The sequence below is a fragment of the Erinaceus europaeus genome, chromosome 14 (assembly GCF_950295315.1).
Source record: "Erinaceus europaeus chromosome 14, mEriEur2.1, whole genome shotgun sequence".
NCBI lineage: Eukaryota > Metazoa > Chordata > Mammalia > Eulipotyphla > Erinaceidae > Erinaceus > Erinaceus europaeus.
In genome coordinates this window covers 79,966,897-79,980,797 of record NC_080175.1, presented here as the reverse complement: position 1 = coordinate 79,980,797, position 13,901 = coordinate 79,966,897, and the positions used below count along the sequence as shown (strand labels likewise).

The 13,901-nt window shown below is 39.9% G+C and overlaps 1 protein-coding gene across 2 annotated transcripts in view; it reads right to left on the bottom strand.

Annotated features, from left to right (window-relative positions):
- Positions 1-13,901, bottom strand: part of VPS8 (VPS8 subunit of CORVET complex) — a 208,117-nt gene that overhangs the window by 152,406 nt on the left and 41,810 nt on the right. Inside the window, exons 13-18 of one of the 2 annotated variants that reach the window (XM_060172094.1) lie at positions 13,626-13,706; positions 9,434-9,604; positions 5,407-5,481; positions 3,351-3,386; positions 966-1,056; positions 34-80 (exon numbers count right to left, since the gene is read on the bottom strand). In XM_060172094.1, coding sequence (XP_060028077.1) covers positions 34-80; positions 966-1,056; positions 3,351-3,386; positions 5,407-5,481; positions 9,434-9,604; positions 13,626-13,706 — 501 coding nt within the window. The remainder of the gene's footprint in view (positions 1-33; positions 81-965; positions 1,057-3,350; positions 3,387-5,406; positions 5,482-9,433; positions 9,605-13,625; positions 13,707-13,901) is intronic. The other variant, XM_060172095.1, reaches the window with a different exon arrangement.

Here is a 13,901-nt window from a genome sequence, read left to right as displayed (position 1 = left end):
CCCATCCTGTCAAATGCCTACCAGAATACTCACCCGATCTGCAACAACAGCCTTCCGCTTACTGGCCTCCCCCGATAATCCTACAGAGAAACAAGATTCAGCGCAAAGCCAAAGTTAGCTCATACCTTCAGGAGTGACACCATTCTGGTCTTGTTGTAACAACAGATAACATTTCTAACAGTCCCTAGCTATCAAAACTCAAAACACTAAACAACAGACCATAATATAAACAGATCAGATCAGAAAGTATGTCAAGTAGTTTGTCATAATGGTAAATTTCCCATGTGAAATGAAAGAATGAAAATGTCAAATTTAGGGAATTGGCAGTAACGTAGCGGGTTAAGTGCAGCTGGCACAAAGCACAAGGACGGGCGTAAGGATCCTGGTTAGAGCCCCTGGTTCCCCACCTGCAGGGGAGTCGCTTCACAGGCGGTGAAACAGGTCTGCAGGTGTCTCTTTCTCTCCCCCTCTCTTTTTCTCTCTGTCCTATCCAACAACGACGGCATCAATAACTACAACAATAAGAAAAAAACAAAAAGGGAATAAATAAATATTTTAAAAAACAATAACTACAACAATAAAACAAGGGCAACAAAAGGGGATAAATAAAGATTATTAAAAAAGAAAATGTCAAATTTAGAATTCTTGATAAGTGAGCCCAGGAAGAGGTGGATATAGTTCTAGATTTTCAAACCTGAGCTCCTGAGTTCAACACCCAGCCTTATCTATGTCAGAGTGATGTTCTCTCTCTCTCTCTCTCTCTCTCTCACTTATAAAGGAATAAATATTTGAAAAATTCCCTTTTTGTCATTAAACTTTTTCAGTGGAAACCTATAAAGCTAGAAATGTATCTGTCTCACAAAACGCTTGAGCACTCAACTATTCTATAAGTGACTAGTATTATTCAGATCCTCTACTCCAAAAAAAAAAAAAATCACTGTTACACCAGTGCTCTGTTGACTTACCCACAACTGCTTTAGCTCTTCCTTCATGGAAAGACCATGCAAGACCCAAGGCTTCTGTCAGACAATCTTGTTTCAGGAGATGATCCACTCTCTACAGTGAATAAATGAGAAAAGTCAGATCAGCAACCAGCTAGAAAATCTATTCTACTAGTGGAGATGATCCACTCTCTACAGTGAATAAATGAGAAAAGTCAGATCAGCAACCAGCTAGAAAATCTATTCTACTTAATATTGTTTGAGAAGTTGCTGCTTAAATTATTTCATGTTCATCTTATTTTCAAAACAGATCACTTTTTTTTTTTTAATCACTTCACTGGGGAAAATGATCACTGCTGCTGTGGGCCAGCAAAATTGCTCCACTGGATGTTGCCTTGCCATGTGCACAACTCAGGTTTGAGCCCAGCTCCCACTGCACTGAAGGAAGCAGTGCTGCTATGATCTTTCACTCCCTGCTTCTCTGTCTCTATCAGAAACAAACAAACATAAAACAAGACTGCTGTTGTTACAAGTATCCCTGTGATAGGTGTCAATACACTACACTGGCTAAAGCACTGGATAGTGACTATATAAGCTACAAGTCACAATATAAGCTCTAAGTCTATAGACTTATATAAGACTTATATAGACTATATAAGCTATGTCACAAGGCTTATCTGAGAGAAGAAACAGCTAGAATATGACTGCAGTAGAAGAGACTCAGTTCATCTCATTTACTTACTCCCTCCTCGTCAGTGGCCAAGTCCAAGTTTGGGGGAGCAGTACACCAACTAGAGAATATTTCTGAAATTCCCTTGTAGCCACTTGTATCCATCCAACCAGCGACAAAAAGGTGCTATCTGGTATTTCTGGAATGTCACCTTAAAAGGAAGCCCCTCTGGGAGTCGGGCAGTAGCGCAGCAAGCAGGTTAAGCGCACGTGATGCAAAGCACAAGGACCGGCATAAGGATCCCGGTGGAGCCCCCTGCTCCCCACCTGCAGGGGAGTCACTTCACAAGCGGTGAAGCAGGTCTGCAGGTGTGTATCATTCTCTCCCCCTCTCTGTCTTCCCCTCCTCTCTCCATTTCTCTCTGTCCTATCCAACAACATCAATAATAACAACAACAATAAAACAACAAGGGCAACAAAAGGGAATAAATAAATATATAAAAAAAGAAAAAGGAAGCCCTTCTAACAACCCGGGTTCAAGCTCCTGGTTCCTAACTCTAGGGGGAAGCTTGATAAGTAGCGAAGCAGGACTGCAGGTGTCTCTGTTTCTCCCTCTCAATCTCCCTTCTTCTTTCTGATTTCTCTCTGTCTCTATCTGATAAATAAAATAGAAGAAAGAAAGCCTTTCTCTTTGTTCCTTCCTGAAAAAGTGAGCTGAACAGATGGAGTGCCAGTAGCAAAACTACAATACAATGTGACCTCAAGACTAGAATCCACCCCAGTGGTGGTGCAGCAGGTGAGTATACTGAAGTCCATGGCTCTGGCACAGCAACCAGGTGTTTCCTAGCCCCAGACTGCTTTAGTGCAAGACAGAGAGCTTGTTGAGCCAGCTATATTGAATTATCTGATTATCTACAGCCTAACCTTATCTGACCCTAATTTATTTTCTTACACATGATTTTTTTGTTTGAGGTAAGTGAGTGAAAGCCTGTAATATCACAACATGTATGAATTAAAGGAAGGGTTTTGTCTCCTGTATACATAATTTTGAATGCCACTAGGGTCATCGCTGGGGCTTATTGCCCGCACGACGCATCCATTGCTCCCACTGGCCACTTATTTTTTAATATATTTTATTGTATTTATTTATTTATTGGAGAGAGATCATCAGAAATCGAGAAGAGGGGAAAGAGAGGCAGAGAGACAACTGAAGCACTGCTTCCCCACTTTCAAAGCTTTCCCCCTGCAGGTGAAGACTGGGGTCTTGAACCCAAGTCCTCTGCGCATTGTAACATGTGCGCTCAACCAAGTGTACCACTGCCTGGCCCTGCAGCCACTTTTTTTTTCTTTATTTGGTAGGACAGAGAGAAACTGAGAGAGGAGTGGGGAGATAGAGAGAAAGACAGAAAAACACCTGCAGTACCTGCTTCACCATTCATGAAGCTTCACCATTCATGAAGCACTCCCTCCCTACAAGTGGGACATGGGGAGGTGTGAACCCAGGTCCTTGCTCATGGTAACATGAGTGCTCAACCAGGTGTGTCACCACCCAACCCTCACTAATCCTCATTTATACAGTTAAGCTTTAGAAAATCAAGTAGCTAGTGGTTACAATGATTTTGACATACACTTCTGAAATCAAATTACATATCCAAGTAAATCTTTTTCTGCAAAGGCAAAACAAATGTGTGAATATTATCCATTTAACAGCTTTCACAGGTCAAATTTGTTTGGACTCACCTCCCTCCAGCTCCTCAGCATCATCACATAAACAGACTGGAAAATCAAGGGAAGAAAACGAAAAAGAAAAATCATTTTTAACACATCTTTTTGGAAGACACATTTGTCCCAGTTACAAATCTCTTCTATGTGAATGTACATCTCTTTAAATAAAAACATTTCTTACTATAGTCAGAATTAGAATTAATTAGAATTAAAGTGTTTTCAGGTGCCCACATTCAACAGTAAATCAAATAAAAATTTAAGATCAGTAAGTCCTCAATAAGTCCAAGAAGGAGCTAACTTCATGGACAAAGAACAAGCAAAATCCAGCAACCCTTCACAAACTAGGTACTAGACTAAACTTTAATAATGTAGGGAAAAAAACAGCACAAAAACAAACTGATCTATTAAAAGTTCCTGTGCCACCCTATCACCTGAGGCCCTCACCAGCAAGTCCTGGGATTCCCACACAGACATGATGGGCCTAGACCTCTAACAGATTCCTCTTGCCACAACATAACGCACCCCTCTGTGGGCCCCTAAAGGACCTGGCCCTCCATGTGGATCAACAATGGTAGGGACTGTTCCATCCTCTGAAGGGAAGTTGGACAACATACTCTACCTCCTACCCCAGGTAGACGGATCCTGAAATTAGTGCAGCCTGGAATGTTCCTAGCTGTGATCACAGAATGCGAGCTTAGACCTACAGGGATGCAGAGGTTACACATGTTCCCATGCAGAATGGCCCCAGATCAAATCGATGGGGTTTACAGTTACCAATATTTATATACTTTTCCCATATTTGGGAGCTACTCTCTTCCCTGACCCAGCTTTTCAGTCCTTTTTCCAACTATTACATCATCTCCCCAGACAATAACCTGGGTCCACCTGCATATTAGCTGTCAGGCTCAGGCAAACACTAGTAAAGTCGTGGGCCCCTTGGAATATACCTAAAATAGACCTACTAGCTTTTTCCAAAATGGAGACACCAATCTTCATCTGCAATATTCTTGCCTTTAGGTTCATGATTAGTCAACAATTCGTTCTGCTTTATATCTTAACTCTTTTTCAGCCACCAGGTTCCAGATGCTACCATGATGCCAACCTGACTTCCCTGGGCAGATGACCCCATCATTGTGTCCTGGAGCTCCATCTCCCCAGAGCCCTGCCCCACTAAGGAAAGAAGAGAGACAGGCTGGGAGTATGGACTGACCTGTCAGTGCCCATGTTCAGCAGGGAAGCAATTACAGAAGCCAGACCTTCCACCTTCTGCACCCCATAATGACCCTGGGTCCATACTCCCAGAGGGATAAAGAATAGGGAAGCTATCAAGGGAGGGGACTGGACACTGAGTTCTGGGAGTGGGAACTGCGTGGAACTGTGTGTACCCCTCCTATCGTATAGTCTTGTCAATATTTCCATTTTATAAATAAAAGTAATAATATTAATAATAATAATAAAAACCCACGTTCCTGTGTGAAGGGTCAACAGGACAGCTAACCTAGGAGCACACTTGCTTTTGTCTCAGGAGAGACCCAGGTTCAAGTCTGATCCCTCCACTCCACCAGAGAAGGCTTCCGTGCTATGGCCTCCCACCCCTTCTCTCTGTCTCTGTTACTCTCTTACAATCTGGGGAAAAAAAAAAAAAAAAAAAAGCTAACCTACAGCAATGAAGTCCCAGCAATGACCAAAAAAAAGTTCTTACTCTAGCAATTCTAAGTCTAATCTCTCAAAGCATTTGAGTAAATCCCAAACTGAACTAAGCCAAAGGTCATCTTAGTTACATGACAGGTATCTTCCTGTCTGCGAAAACACAAATTTTATGTTAGATTTTGAAAGTATATCCTGGAGTCAAGAAATCAGCATTCTATCAGAACCTAGATGAAAGTCAAATTATGTCTAAAAACAGAGAAAATTAATTACCTAAAAACTATGACTGACTAATCTCTAAAAGTGTCAGGTTATTACTGGTCAAAATTCACTTTGTAATGTACTGCTACCATCTTCCCCAAGCAACCTCTCGGTTCCAACAATCCTGACAAAAACAAATGCCAAGTCACAGAGAAGAGCTTACTTTTGTCCCCAAGTAGAAGATCTGACCACCATAGCTACTGATGGACTGATAACAAGCCTTCTCTCCGACCAAGGCCTATAAAAAATAAATTGAGACGGTAAAAATTACACATTAAAAGTGTCATTACGTTTTAAAGAATGTCAGTTACAGGGAACACTGTGGTTCAATATTTGCTACATTCCATTAGTGAGTGAGAAAGAATGTCAATTAAGAGTCAATCTGTTACTGGAAGGAGTAGAAAAAGTATAAGAAGTAATTCTTTGATTATGTATGGTCTTTATGCTTTTTGAAGTAATGTGGAAAAGAAAGAAACATGTCAACTTTTAATCTAAAGAATGGCTGCTTCTTACTGGTTGAAAGGAAGTCACTGCTTCTGGAAAAGAAATGGGCTGATTGAAAATATTTAATATAAATACCAGCATTAAACATGAGAGGAGACAGGAAGCCAGAGCAGCACAGTATATGGGAGTTAGCACAGCTGAACAAAACAGAAACAGAGCCTGCAGTTTGATAAACATGGGCAACACATTTGGGTTTTGTTATTGGCTTGGTATTAACATAAAAATTCCCAAGCTTCCTTTTTTAAAAAATTTAATTTATTATTGAATAGAGACAGATAGAAATTGGGAGGGGAGATAGACAGGGAAGAGACAGACAGACACCTGAAGCACTGCTTCTCCACTCATGAAGTTCCCCCCCCGACCCCACCCCCGAATGCGGGGAGCAGGGGTTTGAACCTGTGCACTGTAATGTGTGTGTTCAACTAGATGTAACACCACCTGGCCCCTAAGCTTCTGACATTCAGATTTATCACATTTGAAAAAAGATGCATAGTTCTTGTGAATTTGAAACATGTTAAAATATTAAATCTCCTAAAATGTACAAGTGGTCAAACTGTTCTTGATAATGTCTTAACTTATGAGAATTCAAAAACATATTCAAAGGTAGAGAAAATAAAATGAACCTCATATATTCCATAACCAGCTTCAATTATCAACTCATCACCAGTCCTATCTCATCTATATTCCTACCAACATCCTGTAAAAGATTCATTTTGAAGTGAAGCTCAAAATTTTAATTGAATTCAGTATAACAAATGAATTCTATTTAACACAACTATCATTTTATTAACACACTTTAAAAAATTAACAATCATTCCACAGTATCAAATATCCAATTAGTGTTTGGATTTTAGATCATCTCATAAATATCAAGCGCTGTTAATATTTTTTGTTTTGCTTTTACTGTGTTCCTTCATTTTCATCTAAGATCCAAACAAGGGCCACAGTCAGGTGACATGTCTCTTTATGGGTTGTGCCTCTATTTTGCTCTTTCCTTTATTTTCCTTGAACTTTTATTTGTTGAAGAAGCTGGAAAACTCATTTCCATAATCTGAATTTTGCTAACTAAAGCCCCAAAGAGTCTTTTAACATGCTCCTGTCTCAGATCTATTTGCTTTAGAGGACACTTAATCAGAATGGTCTTTTTTTTTTTTTTTTTTAGAGGAGGGGTTGATAGTACTACTTTAAGTATGCTATCAGCTGTAGAACTTTTGTAGATGCCTTCGCTATCAGGTTGAAGACTGGTAATTGCCTATTACTGTTAATCATTTTATCAGAAATAGATATTATACTTTGTCAAATACATTTTTAAAAAATTATTTATTTATTACCGGATATATAGAGAGAAACTGAGAGGGGAGGAGGTGATAGAGAGAAGCATAGAGACAGAGAGATACCTGTGATGCTGCTTCAACACTCATGAAACTTTCACCCTGCAACTGGGAACCAGGGCCTTAAACCTGGGTCTTTGCACATTGTAATGTGTGCACTTAACACACCGCCTGGTGTGCCACCACCTGGCCCTTCAAATACTTTTTCCAGATCTCTTTTTTCCCCCGTTTTTTCTTTCTTTTCATTTTTTTTTCTTTCCATTTGATTGGCTAGGACAAAGAGAAATTGAAGGGGGAGATAGAGGAGAGAGAAAGGCACCTGCATACCTGCTTCATCACTTGTGAAGTGTCTCCTGCAGGTGAGGAGCCAGGGCTCTAACCCAGGTCCTGTGCACTTAACCAGGTGCACCACCACCAATTGGCCCCCTTTTCTAGATCTCTTAAGATAGACATTACTGTTTTTTCTTTAATGATCAATATGGTGAATTAAACTGATTGTAGAATGGTTGTAAACCCATCTTTCTGCCTTGGATAAGTAGCAGTTGAACATGACTTATTAGTCTTCTGATACATTTTAAAAATAGAGGGAAAGGGAGCACCTGATTCTCTTAAAGAGGCATTACAATAATGGGCATTCCAGACTAGTGTCTTCAACTGGCTGGCTTCATTAGCAGAATTAAGCTGACCTTTTTCTCTATTTTAAAAAAGTTCTATGTGCAAAACTGCTATTACGTTTTTCCTTAAGTATGAAAGACTTTGCTGGTGGAGACATCTGGAACCAGAGTTTCTTTGTAGGAAATCATTTAATTTCTTTAATTAATACATAGTCAATTGGATGAACAGATCTTCCTGACTGATAAGCAGGTTATATCCCAATTAACTGGATTATATGTAATTGCATCTTCTCTCCTTTTTCTTAACTAATCTCACTAGAGGTTTATCATATCAATTTCATATATTTTAAAGAACATATCTTTTTTACTTTTTGGTTCAAGGCCCAGCATTTGACTTGCTTAGTTTTATATATTGTTTGTTAACTTTCTATTTTATGAATTTGTATTCATCTGTATTATTTCTTCTAAGTATAATAACTTTTTTTTAAAGATTTACTTTATTTACATGTGATGCCTGGGATTAAATTCAGGACCTTGTGTTTGAGAGTCAAGGCTTTAGCCACTGTGCCATCTCCCGGGTTACAACTTGTACTATTTCTTATCAAGGATTTTCTTGGATTTTAACTTTTGAAGTTTGATGAGCTTTTCATACATATTATATGTGCTGAAGTTCTAACATTTCAGGAACATTTGACCAATGACTACACTGGATACTCATTAATATAACCATCATCACTAATTTTTAAGTAATTACCCAGGGAAGTCTCACAAATTTTCCTGCTTAAAGATTCTTGTTTGGGATTATGAAGTCACAGCTCAAAGTGATTTACTATGAACTATCAGTGTAAAATACTAAAGAACATTATTATGTCTTAATTGATGCTAAGGTTACTTTTGTATTCCTTCTTCCCATGTTATTTCATCTAGCATCTAATCCTCAAGAACATTTTGCACTTCTCTGTCAAAGTAATCCTTGCCTTCTAATGTCCACAGGATCAGGTTTATTCAAGTTCATGTCATGTCATAAGTATTTTCTGCTCACTTCCAAATATCTCCCAAGCTTCAAAGACTATCTGTCTCTAGTCATTCATCCTTTAAATCTATCAGATTTATTGCTGACACATTATATCTAAAATATTCCTGCTGTTTCATCTTTTTTAAAATCTCCATTTCCCATCATTATTTTAGTATAAAATTAAAATTTCTTAGTACTAAATTAGTCACCTTTCTGAATAGAAAGCAGTGGGAAATATTGCTTTAGTTCAAACACTTCATATTTACGTAACTTATTAGCTTTTTAAAAAAATTCTTCAAAAGGGGGGCAGATGGTGGCGCATTCAGCACAGAGGCATGTTACAGTATGCAAGAACCTGTATTCAAGTCCCCAATCCCCACCTGCAGGAGGAAAACTCTTAAGCAGTGAAGCAGTGCCACAGGTCCGTTGGTCTCGGTCTCTCTCTCTCCTCTTTCCCTCTCTATTTCTGATAGTAATAATAATAATAAATACATAAATAAAAATTTAAAAAACACTTAAGCATAAGACTTATATGCTTGAGGCTTCAAATTCAGTCCCCAGTATCACATACATCAAAGCTGAGAGCAGTACACTGGTCTCTCTCATTCTCTCTTATAAAAGTAGATTGTGAAAAAACAAACTTCAAGACCGCGTTCCTATTTCTAAAACAAAGCAACAAAATACCAAGTTTATCAAATCCATACCAAGAGAAGACATTGTTCTCACCAGTGCCTGGCTAACATTCCCTCCAGTAGCTAGCGATTTGAAATGGCTGCTATTGTAGACCAACTGAACTTCAGAGATCTCCACTGTCTCCAGTTCCTCCTGAGTTTGCCGATCAATCACATGCAACTTCTCCACACTGTCCAAGAGCACAACCGTCCGTGAGTTTAGCCACTGCAATTCAAGCACAGAACACAGCAAAGCTGAGATCCCTCCTACCGTCACTGAAGACAAGAAGAAGGCTTGGCAGCACGGATTCTCTGGGACGGGTTGGGAGACAGTCTCGCCTGTGAAGAGCACAGCCCTGCAAGCAGGAGAGCTCGGGCTCATTCCCAGCACCGCCAGAGCTGAGTAGGGTCTGGCTGTCTCCTTTATTTTTTGCTTCCAGGGTTATTGCTGGGGCTTGGTGCCTGTACGATGAATCCACTGCTCCTGGAGGCCATTTTTTCCCCTTTGTTGCCCTGGTTGTTTTATAATTGTTGTTGATGTCGTTGTTGTTGGATAGGACAGAAAGAAATGGAGAGAGGAGGGGAAGACAGAGAGGGGGAGGGAAAGACACCTGCAGACCTGCTTCACCGCCTGTGAATCAACTCCCCTGCAGGTTGGGAGCCAGGGACTTGAACCGGGATCCTTACGCTGGTCCTTGTGCTTCGCACCACGTGCACTTAAAACCACTGAGCTCCCACACCTATGGACATCTAATCTTTGACAAAGGGGCCCAGACTATTACATGGGGGAAGCAGAGTCTCTTCAACAAATGGTGTTGGAAACAATGGGTTGAAACATGCAGAAGAATGAAACTGAATCACTGTATTTCACCATATACAAAAGTAAATTCCAAGTGGATCAAGGACTTGGATGTTAGACCAGAAACTATCAGATACTTAGAGGAAAATATTGGCAGAACTCTTTTCCACATAAGTTTTAAAGACATTTTCAATGAAATGAATCCAATTACAAGGAAGACTAAGGCAAGTATAAACCTATGGAACTACATCAAATTAAAAAGCTTCTTCACAGCAAAAGAAACCACTACCCAAACCAAGAGACCCCTCACAGAATGAGAGAAGATCTTTACATGCCATACATCAGATAAGAGTTTAATAACCAACATATATAAAGAGCTTGCCAGACTCAACAACAAGACAACAAATAACCCCATCCAAAAATGGGGGGAGGACTTGGACAGAATATTCACCACAGAAGAGATCCAAAAGGCTGAGAAACACATGAAAAAATGCTCCAAGTCTCTGATTGTCAGAGAAATGCAAATCAAGACAACAATGAGATATCACTTCACTCCTGTGAGAATGTCATACATCAGAAAAGGTAACAGCAGAAAATGCTGGAGAGGGTGTGGGGTCAAAGGAACCCTCCTGCACTGCTGGTGGGAATATCAATTGGTCCAACCTCTGTGGAGAACAGTCTGGAGAACTCTCAGAAGGCTAGAAATGCACCTACCCTATGACCCTGCAATTCCTCTCCTGGGGATATATCCTAAGGAACCCAACACATCCATCCAAAAAGATCTGTGTACACATATGTTCTTGGCAGCACAATTTGTAATAGCCAAAACCTGGAAACATCCCAGGTGTCCAACAACAGATGAGTGGCTGAGCAAGTTGTGGTATATATACACAATGAAACACTACTCAGCTGTAAAAAATGGTGACTTCACCGTTTTCAGCTGATCTTGGATGGACCTTGAAAAAATCATGTTGAGTAAAATAAGTCAGAAACAGAAGGATGAATATGGGATGATCTCACTCTCAGGCCGAAGTTGAAAAACAAGATTAGAAAAGAAAACACAAGTCGAACCTGAAATGAAATTGGAGTATTACACCAAAGTAAAAGACTCTGGGGTGAGTGGGTGGGTGGGGAAAATACAGGTCCATGAAAGATGATGAATGACATAGTGGGGGTTGTATTGTTAAATGGGAATCTGGGGAATGTTATGCATGTACAAACTATTGTATTACTGTTGAATGTAAAACATTAATTCCCCAATAAAGAAATAAATTATTTTTTAAAAAAAAGATTACCTTAAATCCAGGTGATGGAGGATGCCCTCCAGCAGGAATGGTCTTTACCTGCGGCAGTAGACTTGCCCACAGTTTCTTACCAACCAACTGGGCAGGCCGTTGTGACCTGGCCTTTCTCTTGCCAGACATTGACATCATCCCTGGGGATGAGCCTCTTCCCACCCCCTCATTTGACCTCATTGGAGGGTGACGTAAGAGAGCCATTGTCATGATACCCCTGTTAGTTGGTCTTGGTGTGACAGCTGGGGTGGCCACTGGGACAGCAGGTATTGGGATGGCATACCATTTTTATAAAAATCTCTCACTCCAGCTGGTAAATGGCATGCAACTTGTCTCTAGTACCATTCTAGACCTCCAGAGACAGCTTGACTCCTTTGCTGAAGTGGTCCTGCAAAATCGTAGGGGATTAGATGTGCTTACAGCAGAAAAGGGAGGCCTTTGTTTGTTCTTACAGGAAAAGTGCTGTTTAAAAAAAAAAAAAAAAAAAAAAAAAACACTGAGCTACCACCTGACCCCCTGGTTGTCTCCTCTTTAGCACTCTCAGACAAAACAAATCTTTAAAGAAATTAAAAAAAAAAAAGATATATTGAGAGTATTATTTAATAGCTTGGTATCAGTACAATTACAGTAGTAAGAAACAGCCAAGAACAATAGGTGCACAACACAGATTTGAGTTATGACAGTGGGTCAAAACAACTTCATGGGTCAGCAGAATAGCTCACTGGATAGTGCACTTGCTTAGCCAAATGCATGACCCGGTTCAAGCACAGCCCCCATGGCACTGGAAGAAGCGCTGGTGCTGTGGTGTCTTTCCTTCCTTCACACCACCTCTGTCTCTCTGCATATGTCAGACCGGAGCAGTGAAGCTCTGGAAACAACAACAAAACAGTGACCTTCATAGCAGACAGAGAAGTTTAACTGACATATTATTGTATATTTGACCTTCACAGAAAGATTTAAAAGGCAGATCTGCACAAATGACTTAAACAAAGTGATAAACTGCATTTCTAATTTGGATGACGTTAATGAAACAAAAGGGCAAATCAAACCTAACACTGGTGGTCAAAAATAACAGTTGTTAGTATTTAAGCAATACATATGCCATATGTATATGAGAAGAATATGTGTATAAATATGTACATAGACAGAAGCTATTTAAAATACACAGTTTTCTTCAAAACCTCTGTACAAATTACTGAAGATCTTCGCTCTCTTTCTATCCTTCTATATCTTCTGAATTTCCTTTAGCAGATAAAGCACTGTAATTTTAAAAGTAGTAACATTTAAAATCTTCTGAAGAATGCCATTTTGGTAAATTTCTTGAGTTCATGGTGCTAAGGAGGACTTTAAAGAAAGGTTTTTGTGACCTGTCAGTATTCTTAAGGACTTAAGGCTGAGAGGCAATAAAGATATGGGAGTGGGGGGGGGGGGAGGTGGCTCAGTGAGAGAGAGGGACTGTGTGCTACATGCATGAGGCCACTGCTTCAATCCTGAATACCACATAAAAATACTGGAGCAGTGGCTAAAGAAGTTGCTCAGAAGACAGAGCACACACCAGAGGCCCAGATTTACTCCCCAATACTTCATATCATCAGAGCAGAGTTATAACCTCTCTTTCTCAATATAAACAAACAAATATTTCAAAGTAAAAATGAATGGAAGTGGGAGTCAGGCTGTAGCGCAGCGGGTTAAGCGCAGGTGGCGCAAAGCACAAGGACCATCATAAGGATCCCGGTTCGAACCCCGGCTCCCCACCTGCAGGGGAGTCGCTTCACAGGCAGTGAAGCAGGTCTGCAGGTGTCTATCTTTCTCTCCTCCTCTCTGTCTTCCCCTCCTCTCTCCATTTCTCTCTGTCCTATCCAACAACGACAACAACAATAATAACTACAACAATAAAACAACAAGGGCAACAAAAGGGAATAAATAAAATAAATATTAAAAAAAATTAAAATTAAAATTAAAAAAAATGAATGGAAGTATCACACCAACCTCAATGTCTTCAGAACAAGAAAGGTCTCTGTTCTGTCCATATTTTAGGTGATCTTAAAGTCACACTATTCACAATGAGCAAAAACTCTGGTAGCTTTAATATAGTGTGAAATCAAAAGGATTACATGAGTAAATGGGGGGTGGGGCAACTGGATGGTACTCACAGTAAAGTTGATGAGGTCGTAGTACAAGTGAAGATGCTTTTGCTTGGTAACATGTATGGCTCCAGATTCATCTCTCTTGACCTGATGATGAAATAAAAAGCAACATAAACATCAGTTATCTGTGTGAGGAGCCTTTTTAGACACTTATAAGATGACTTCCATTCAGAGTTATGTATAAGCCTAAATACTGATAGGTAAAAGAACTACTGACTAAAAACTAAATGAAGACAAATCATTCATTCTATGGCCTGTGCCAAAACCCAGGCATGGTGGAGG